The sequence below is a fragment of the Montipora foliosa genome, chromosome 6 (assembly GCF_036669935.1).
Source record: "Montipora foliosa isolate CH-2021 chromosome 6, ASM3666993v2, whole genome shotgun sequence".
NCBI classification, from domain to species: Eukaryota; Metazoa; Cnidaria; class Anthozoa; order Scleractinia; family Acroporidae; genus Montipora; species Montipora foliosa.
In genome coordinates, this window is record NC_090874.1 from 51,889,574 (window position 1) to 51,899,573 (window position 10,000).

Consider the following 10,000-nt stretch of genomic DNA (forward strand, 5'->3'; position numbering starts at 1 on the left):
AAAATGTTGGTAACCGTGGTCATAGTTTTCGCGTTGTCATGGCTTCCATTACACGTGCGAATGTTTGTGATGGTCACCGAATCGGATCTGTTCACTTGTGGCTTGCCGTATGACATGGACTTCCTCACACTTTTCCTTGGGCACGCCAACTCAGCCGTCAACCCATACATTTACGTGATTTTCAACGAGAATTACAGAAGAGGGTTCAAAACTGTCCTATCCGTACGTAACAGGGGTAGTGAAAGCTTATCATAAAACACAGGTCGAAGAACAAGGTCGAGTAGGCTTCAGGAAAAAGACGTAATGATAGCTTGCACAAGATTGCGCGAAGGTGAACCCGACTTGCAAGGGAGTGAGGAAGACAATTTATCTTAGAATTGACCAAAGCGGTTTCCTATGTCCTATCCGATAGTAACAAGTCATTCGATGCATGTAACTCGCATGCGATTCAAGTTGAGATCCAAAGACTTGTTGATTAACGTGGGATGTCAAAACGGTGAGACCCATGATGTCAACACTGACAACTGAGCAGGTTTTGTGCGTTAAGACTAATGTCGTGCAATGACTGAATATAGAATACGGAAATATTGCAAATCGGATTCATTTATGCAAAACGAATTGTACTGATTCCATCTTTAGTACTAAGGGATTGGAAATTCATTCCCTCGTTTTAGGTGAAACTTCATATAATTAAACGCTGTGGTGTTGCGTGTTGTGGCTGTACGTGTGTCTTTGGTCCTGGGGGAGTGATTGTTTCATGTCTGAGATTAGACGGAAAGATTGCAAATCGTATTCATTTCTGTAATTAAAACGAATTATATTTATGGATTGGAAATTTATCCCCTCATTCTAGATGAAGCTTCATAAAATACAACGCTGTGTTGTTATGTGTTAGGGCTGTGCCTTTGGCACTGATCGTTTCATCTCTAAGATTAGTTGTTCTAAGCTCTATTGATCCGCTTTGGTCTCAACACCTTTCAATGATACAGAAGAAATAAAACAAGGAAGGATTTCAATAATTGTCGGCACGGAAGCGAAATTTCCGGAGAGCAAAACAAGCGATAAAACCATTACGAAAAGTAAATGAATAAGCGCGAAAGCCGGTTAATTTTAACTTCTTTTCGTACTCAAAAAGCAAGAACTTTTTTGTTCACCAACACCCACGCTTTTACAATAATGGCTCACAAATTTTATTGTTTGTTTCTTTCCAGGTCAAAATAAAATAGATATCGTTTATTTTGGATCAGTGGTTTCACTTTTTTCTTTTTTTTCCTTCATTACCTTAGCTATACACATATATTATACAAAATTACAAAAATATCTGTAAAATAATAAAATGACGTAATGACTTAATTAGAAATTCGAGTTACAATTTTCTCTGAAGTACAATTTTAAACTAGCAATAGTTCTCACTAAATCTGCCCTCGCCTTTAGAAAGTATGACATTTATTGTTGGAATTCAAGTTGTGGGATTTCTGTATGGCAGGCATTGGTACTTTCGTTTTTGGCAATAAATGTAATTACGGGTGTAATAACATGGGTTACAAATTACTCCTTAATTTTTGCGCGAAATTTCAGCGTTAATTTATAATCTCACAGGTGAAATTACATTGTTGCCATGGCAACTTTTCATATAGTGATAAAATGGCGTTCAGGTTTGAAAATTAAGGAGTAATTTGTCACCATGTTATCAAGTAATTTCCCTCGCCTAAAGGCTCGGGAAATTATTTGAATTTGGACAAAACGCGCGTGAAATTATTCCCTAATTTCTCGCGTCACTATTTGATTACCCATACTAATGTAATGAAGCACACGTTGTGCACACCATGAATATTTTGCTCAGAACAATCTGATTTATGAAAGCCATGTATAGCATACACTATGATTACATCGAGCCTACAGCGTATGGAAAATTAGTAAAATCCAACTAGTGGGCTATTATCAATGCTGCGTTCTGATTGGTTGAGCTACTAATAGGCTATTTGTTATAGCCCACTAGTAGCGAAAGCGCCGGCCATATTTGTAATGTTTTGGCGGCAGAAAAGGATTAAAGTCTAGCTTTAACTAGCGAAAGATGTTTTGTCTCGATATTTTTTTGACCAACTAGTTGGATTTTACTAAAACAATTATTCCTCTCGCCCTCATGGCTTCAGAGTCAATAGCCCATTCGGCCTTCGGCCTCGTGGGCTATTGACTCGGAGCCCATTCGGGCTCGAGGAATAATTGTTAATTATCCAACGCCATGCTTCCGTTTCTTGGGGAAGACCACGTGGCTGACGTGGCAAACAAGGTCGAAGCATGTATCAAGATTACCCCCATACCACGCTGCGGCCCTGGTGACTGCTGAAAAAATTTACCCGATACGACTACGCGTGCCGAGTTTGTAGAAAGATCAGGATCATTTCGCCTATTGCGATCGCCTAGTGCGATCGAGATATATTTTCCCTTTCCCCCCGGGGGGGGGGGGGGGGGGGGACTAAATAGTTAAATATTTTGTCGTCATTGGATTTGAGGTTTATATTGCAAAAAACATGCGTCCACCATTTAAAAGAAAAAAAATTAAAGAAGTGTAACATTCGCATCGTTTGCAGCAAATGGCAAACGTCAGATTCAAATTTGTGTTTGCCAGAAGTAGCAAGGACCCTTCTTTGATTTTAGCTCAGTTCTTCTTCGAGCAACATTTGAAGCAGAGACAACTTAAAAGAAGAAAACTCTCGTAGTTGCATCTCGAGTTTAGCAGCCTGACTCTCGACGATTGCCGTTGCAAATAAACGCAATGCTAAATATTTCTCAGTTTATTTGTAATCTGCTTTCTCTGAGATGCTAGCCAATCAATGGATTACACATTGGCACCGGTGTACGTTTTTTGCTCTGACTTCACACATCAATTGCTCTTTTCTTAGCTATCACCCTAGAGGGATTATCCAGATAATTGTGTTAGACTGGACGTCTGTTGCTGTAGGAAGATGTAGAACGTTGAAATGACGTTTATTTTCTTGTCTCATAAGCATGATTACTGGTTGGCATACTCTACTTCTGTGCTGTAGGACACTCATGAGAGCGTGTGCCAGGTGACACTGCCGAGATTAAAATGTCCAGTGGAGGCGAATTCGCAATAAGATTAGGTGAGATGGTAAGTTTGAATCCCGTTAAATGAATGAAATAATGCCTTTTTGTTACGACACGATCAAACTCGGAGAGAGAGACAGCATCCGGCGCGACTCAGGTCCCACCCCCGTTCCGGGTGGACCAAGGTAACGGAGGCTCTGGGAACGAGATTGATCCTGTTTTCCTCTCACGAGCTAATTCAAAACATAATAGATGGTTTGCAACCAATCTCAAGCGGAGACCCAGATAACAATGTTGTAATTTTTGGAGTACGAACAAAAGGAGCTAAGGAAGCTATTTTGTTTTCGTCCACCAACATGGCAGTGATGTAGCGTGAAAACCACCTACTCAGTGTCTTCAGCTTAATTAATTTGCATAGTTGCTGGTTTTCTGTTGGTTTTCTGCTGATGTCACGCTCTGTTACTGTCTTTGTGGAGGCCATCCAGTACAAATACGTATGATCGCCCACGACAACAGTAATAGATTAACTTCACGAGGGGGTAGCAGACCACTTGCTGCAGAGGCTGTGGGAAAAAATAAAGTGAATAAGTTATATGGCAACCAACCAATCTTCAGTCTGATCAGTTTCCTGACTTGCCACAAGTCGATTTCTCGTCCTCTAACGAACGAAAGACGAAGAAAGTAAACCGGAAAAAGGTTAAAGGGATTCTTAAAAAGTCTAGCAACTTTCCTTCCTTCGACGATCATAAGTGACTGTATCGCGTTGTGTCGAGTGGCCTTTTTTCGAAACTAACGCACGGAAGCTCAAGCAAAAAAGGCAACGACGACGACGACAACACCACAAGGCAATAGGTTTTATAAACAAAAACTGAGGCTCTGCACGCGCGTTTTATATTTTAGCACATCTCTACGCCCTTTTCGTCCAGAAAACAACGTGAGATGACCAAATTTGAGGTTATGTGGAGCACGTGAGCACACGACAATAGATCTTCAATTTTTTCTTCTAACGACCACGTCGTTCACACTAATTTTATTCCTTTAATGTTGGTACACACGACGACTTCTCCCAATCGCAAAATGATTGCAACGACGCTCATTTATATTGCATTCGTCCACATCCGTGCAAGTCCACCCGTTTCCTTGAAAACCAACGTGGCATGTACAGTTATAAGCACCGATTCTATTTGTGCAGTAGGCATACCCACTGCAGTTGTGGATTCCTTCCTTGCACTCGTCAACATCCATGCATACCCAGCCGTCTCCTTGAAATCCGCGATTGCAAGTGCAATTATGCGACCCGACGGTATTTGTACAGATGGCATGCTTACTGCAATTGTAGGTTCCATTCTTGCATTCATCCACATCTGTGCAGGTCCACCCATTTCCTTGAAAGCCACCGAGGCATGTACAGTTATAAGCACCAACACTGTTAGTACAATAGGCATGCTGACTGCAGTTGTGGATTCCAACCTTGCACTCATCCACATCCACATCAGTACATGTTTCACCATCGCCCTGAAATCCTTTCAGGCAGTTGCAGTTGAACGAGCCTATAGTGTTATTGCAGGTTGCATTTACACTGCAATTATGGATCCTAAGACTGCATTCATCGATGTCTTTGCAAGCTCGGCCACTTCTCTTGTAACCAGGAAGACAACTGCACTTGTGAGAACCAATGGTATTAATACAGACCGTGTTGGAAGGGCAAGAATTCAAATCTTCTGAGAGACACTCGTTTAGATCTTAAAAAAAAAATTACCTCACTATTATTGATAAGCATAAACGACTTCAGTCTAGCGAAATAAAGTGATTTTGTCACACTGTTTTATAGTAAAACGTAAAGATGGAATTTGGGGTTAAATATACATACATAATGAATTCTTGCCATTTAGAACCAGGTTCTATGAAAAGGGTTTCCATTCAGTATTGAAGAGGTCAAATCTGCACTACTACTCACTATCCGTACAGAACATTAAATACCGCAAACTCTAACTTCTTCGCTCTCCCATGCTGTTAAGCCCCTCTCCTGGTTATAAGGGAATCCATCGTTTCGGGCAAAACGTTCCAAAAAACTGAAGCCATGCATGACCTGCCTAGAAAACGTTTCGCTTAGAGAAAGCATTTCTTGGGTTTCGTAGCACGCAACAGCCGAAGCCAAAGAACAGGATTTTGATATTTTGAAAAATGGGGCAAGACCAAAAACTTGAGAGAATTGGGGAGGAGAGAACGCTACAGTTGCACCTCGATTTATTAGCTGCTGCTTCGTTTAATCCATCCCGTGGCAAAACAGAAAATCCGTTTATCGGGCTTTCTTTTCTCCTAAACCCTACAGAAATGCTCACTGGGCAGGTTTCTAGGTTAACGTTCTCGCGTTTCTAGGGCTCTAATAGGGCGTTTCAAGGGTTCTACTAGGGACCTTCATATTTCACTGCACCTTTGCAACCCTATCGTGTCTGCGCAACTCATTCGCTCTTCTCACCAGCTTACCCAAATAGGCACACGTTGATGATGACTTCTGTGAGCAAATGTCGTATGTTAACGAAACAAAATGTAAACAATGGATTCCAAAGCGTTCGTTTTGAAGAATTATTGCATGACATTACAGAGTTGGAGCACTGACCGAGGAATAGATCAACTCCCGCTTCAGCGGCTCATTGCTACAAAAGTATGACAGTTTCCATACCAACGAATGAAATGATACATGAATAAATTGAACTGCAGATATGAAATCGAGTGAAGCTATGATCTTCGCAGTTATGAACAAAATTTTAGCCATTGCGTAGAGAAACCTGAAAAATTCAGGACTTCAACGGGATCTTCAACGAGTTTCCATACCGTAACAAACAAGGCCATTTCCTTGAAAGCTACTGTTACAAGCTAAGTGGAGTTTGAGCGTGACTGGCGGCCGGAGAAGTGTGGTTTTATCGGCGAGATGTGTGGTAAGCTAGAAATTAGTTACCAGCCTTTCCTTTATTTACGTACGAGTGACAACCCAGGAATTTGAGAAGTCGCTGAAATCGCATTCAATCAGGCAAATAACCACACAAAAACCAAGAAAGTCACCACGAAAATAAATTACAGCTTTTTTATAGAGAACTTTTTCGGGTAAATATCTTTTTCAGTTTGTTATCGAGATTCCCATACAAATCCTTATAATTTTTTTTATCCTCCGAGTCTGGGCTGCCTGTTGTAAAGTTATCCAATCGTTTTCTTCGCTTATTTCCCTGCTCATTTCTTGTAACTCTTATAAATATGAAGGCACAGATAACCAATTTTCACTTGATATCATTGCAAGCACATTAAACAAAGATTTTGTGAGCAAAGATGGTCAGATACAGCCAGTGTTTCTAGACTAAAAAAATACTAATGCAAGGCTAGTTGTACTGCTGTGAGAATATATATTTTTTAGTTTAACCAATATTTCGTCAGGCACGGCCTACAAATTATTTGCTGGTTAGATCTCCCAAGATCCGGCACTTGTACTTTGTTCAGCTGGCCCTTGTATAAAAAAATGTCTACATTGTGTTTAGGTATGCATCTTATCGCGACGGAATTTTTGAGGACTAAGACTGCAGTATGCCTGCATTAACTCAACTATCTTTTGCAACTGAAAATTCTAAAGCACTACTCCGAAAACATTTTACTGTACATCAGAAAAACGTTCACATGAAAATAAATCATGTGATACACAGTTAGCTTCGAGCTGGAAGTTGCACATTTATAAGGAAAAATTTAGACTATGTTTCACTTGTGACATGCACTGATGTTATCTTTATAGTGACGTCTGTTTTTAATTCTTAATAGGTGGAAGTGACAGTTCTGAGTGTATATAGAGGATATTACATGGCCGCGCGGAGATACGAAATTTCTCTTCGAGTGTTGAAACGAGTGAGTGCAGAAAAATGTGTTTTGTACACGGATTTTTTACTCGGAATTTGCCACTGTTTCAAAGCACTTTACGCCAAGGCTGTGAAAATCAGTTGGGGAAGCAAGGAGAGCATTTTGGGGATATCACTATCGGAATGGGAGCCTTTCATACTATTGGCACGTTGCTGGGAATTATCGGAAATTTACATGCCTTCAGTTGCTTCATGTACATCTCAAATGCAGGTACCAGGTAAATGGTACTGTACGTACTGTCTCGTCTGTGTCAGAAAAGGAGACATTGACTCCAACCAGCCACCACCATGAGTTAACACCCGCTGTAAGCACTGCGACCACGCTAACTACCAGACCACGATATGGCACCGAAGCATTCAGAGCTGCCCACAGATACCCTCTCCGGTTGTGCATGAGTGGGGTCTTGAGAATGAAAGGCTGAGAGTTAACTGATTGAGTGTTGAGCCAGCGCCCATACCTGTGCTAGAGTAATTATCCCGCCATTGTAAGAGGCCATGTGAGATGCCAAATTGCACGTGCCTCGCAAATGGTTTTCAAAGCACGAACATGTGTAAACTGCAAGAATGTGACAACCGACGTGAGGACCCAACAGAGGCCATTGTTGACAATGACGACGATGATAATGATAAGACCAGTCAAGAAGAAACTCGTTATCAACACGACTTACGTAAAGCAGAAAAGATTTCCTAGTGAAAGGCATTACCGCTAGCTGGCCTTCTCAAACTAGTAAAAAAAGAAATTTGTGTAATGGCTTGCCCAGAAACAGTTATTTGTTTACAAAGCCACAAGTCTCTTTATTTCATCTATCAAATGCTAAATAGGCCGAAGCTCTGCCTGTTTGAAAGCTGCAATACTACTGAAGTGGTTCTTGTCTCACGGTTGGAGAGCAATTGGAAAAAGAGGATTAAAAAATAAGTTGTGAATTGTAAAAAGACTGTGGGGAAGCCTTTTTAAAAAGTCACTTCGTTGCCATAGCAACCACAAAAGAAACGCCTTTACAAAGATGTGTCGTCTTCAAAACAACCTTTAGCATTTATTGATCTTATTTAAACCAGAACCTGTTCAAAATTTTCAGCATAAGACATTTAATGTTGCAATAGCGAGTGGAGAGATGAGATGTTCTATGACATTGGTGACGTCATTTCTTCACGTAATTAACACAAGAAAGCTATACCATTGGCATGGCTATCATACAAAAAAGTAGGGAAAGAAAAGTTTCCAAAGAGGTATGGTAGCCTTTGTACCTAAGAGCGGTAAGAAATTCGACATTTTGGGGTCCTGGGGCTCGTTTCTCAAAAGTCCCGAAAACTTTTCGGACCCGAAAAGCCATTTGTGAAACTGTCAACCGCTTGTTCTGGAAAGCCGATCTTTTAACATGATTTCAAGGTAACAAAAAGCAAATTGGCTGTGAAGTTTGACGACTTAAATCCTCTCCGTTCTTGAGATACAAAGGGAATTGTGACACCCGAAAACGGCCCGTAAAGTTTCGGGACTTTTGAGAAACGGGCCCCTGGCCCTAATAGTGATTTTCGCTTAATCGGTTCGATGGGGCTTGTTGTATGACATGCACTTCCTCACACTGTACGAAGGCGTGATACAGTAACAATCACTACTGCTGAAATTGGCAAGGTTTTTGACGCCTTCAGTACAGTATCAGCCCAGCTTAAACCACAGGGTTAACCTTTGAAGAGTGCAAAGAACTCATTGCAAGACTTAACTGCTGACTTAATTGCAAGAACTGAAAGAGGACCGGAGAGTTCTTCGAGAAAAAGTAGAAAGTCTACGAGAAAATAATATGCTGTAGATGATGGAAACATTCCACCTCAAAGTTATGTAAATTTAAAAATTATAATGGTTACAGTATTTTCACTGATGGTTCAATCGATATTTTATTTTCATTTTTACTGAGTATGTCATCAATCCTTTCTGTCGCAAGCCCTAAATACAGTAGCCAGTGTACAGCTGCCCATTCTCCACAAGAAAAATCAGAAAGACAGTGTTTAACCGTTCATAACCATTTTCAAGGCCACGTGATTTTTCCCGGAATGTGCAGAAAATGTTCTGATTGGTTGATGGATTCTTTGTGGTTGGACGAAGTCTGAAGTTTGCGAATTCTTGAGAAGTGCCTCATGTTTTATTGGTGGTGTTGACAAATATTTCAAGTGTTGGCTGCAGAAACCTCAATGGAAATTGCTTACATTTTGTGACTGATACATTTAAAATTTTGAAGTTAAGACACTCAAGTAATGAAAGCAAACAGCATTTCATGGCATTAGGAGAGTGGGTAGCCGTGCACAGGCTAAATATAAAGAAGGAATACAGTCTACATGTGCATGTACTTTGAAAGTATATTGAACTCTTTATTGAATGAGTCGGAGGACGGAAAGATTTCTTGGGCACGCCAACTAAACCATCAACCCATATATTTAGGTGATTTTCAACGAAAATTACAGAAGAGGGTTCAAAACTGTCCTATCCGTACGTAACAGGGGTAGTAAAAGCTTATCATAAAACACAGGTCGAAGAACATGGTCGAGTAGGCTTCAGGAAAAAGATGTAATGATAGCTTGCGCAAGATTGCGCGAATGTGAAGCCGACTTGCAAGCGAGTGAGGAAGACAAAACAGAAAAAACGTTTCCATTGATTACAACGACAGAAAATCTTTCAACTTGATTGCATGGTTTACCATCATATCATATCAATACTACAATGAAACTTGCGGCAAAATCGTTAAAATTGTTGGTACCTTATTCAATCATTCCCAATTTCTCTCAGAATTTACCATACCGGTTCCCATGTCTAGTCTCTCACCTATAGGCCATTCGGGAATTGCGCAGGGAACTGGGGCGAGTTTCAAATTTGAACCAATCGATAAATTGACACCATCTCACCAAAGATGACATTCAGACTGGCCATCTGTCCAAGTTGGATGCTTTTTAGGTCGAACAGAGACCAAGTTCGGGACCTTAGAACATTGTTCAAAATCCATACAAACGTCTCTAATTTTGAGGTGTCCCCCAAAACCATGGTA

The 10,000-nt window shown here is 40.6% G+C and overlaps 2 protein-coding genes across 5 annotated transcripts in view; one reads left to right on the forward strand and one right to left on the reverse strand.

The window, feature by feature from the left end:
* Positions 1-1,078, forward strand: part of LOC138007696 (substance-K receptor-like) — a 2,203-nt gene extending 1,125 nt beyond the window's left edge. The window contains exon 1 of the mRNA XM_068854748.1: positions 1-1,078. This exon is cut by the window's left edge and continues 1,125 nt beyond it. Within this exon, the coding sequence (XP_068710849.1) occupies positions 1-255 (255 nt within the window). The 3' untranslated portion in view covers positions 256-1,078.
* Positions 1-10,000, reverse strand: part of LOC138007697 (adhesion G protein-coupled receptor E2-like) — a 33,127-nt gene that overhangs the window by 17,109 nt on the left and 6,018 nt on the right. The window contains exons 2-3 of one of the 4 annotated variants that reach the window (XM_068854750.1): positions 4,271-4,811; positions 1,157-3,632 (exon numbers count right to left, since the gene is read on the reverse strand). The exons of 1 other annotated variant lie outside the window; for it this stretch is intronic. In XM_068854750.1, coding sequence (XP_068710851.1) covers positions 3,599-3,632; positions 4,271-4,811 — 575 coding nt within the window. In that variant the 3' untranslated portion in view covers positions 1,157-3,598. Of the gene's footprint in view, positions 1-1,156; positions 3,633-3,681; positions 4,812-10,000 lie in introns of those variants that run through there. 2 more of the 4 variants (XM_068854751.1, XM_068854749.1) reach the window with 2 other exon arrangements.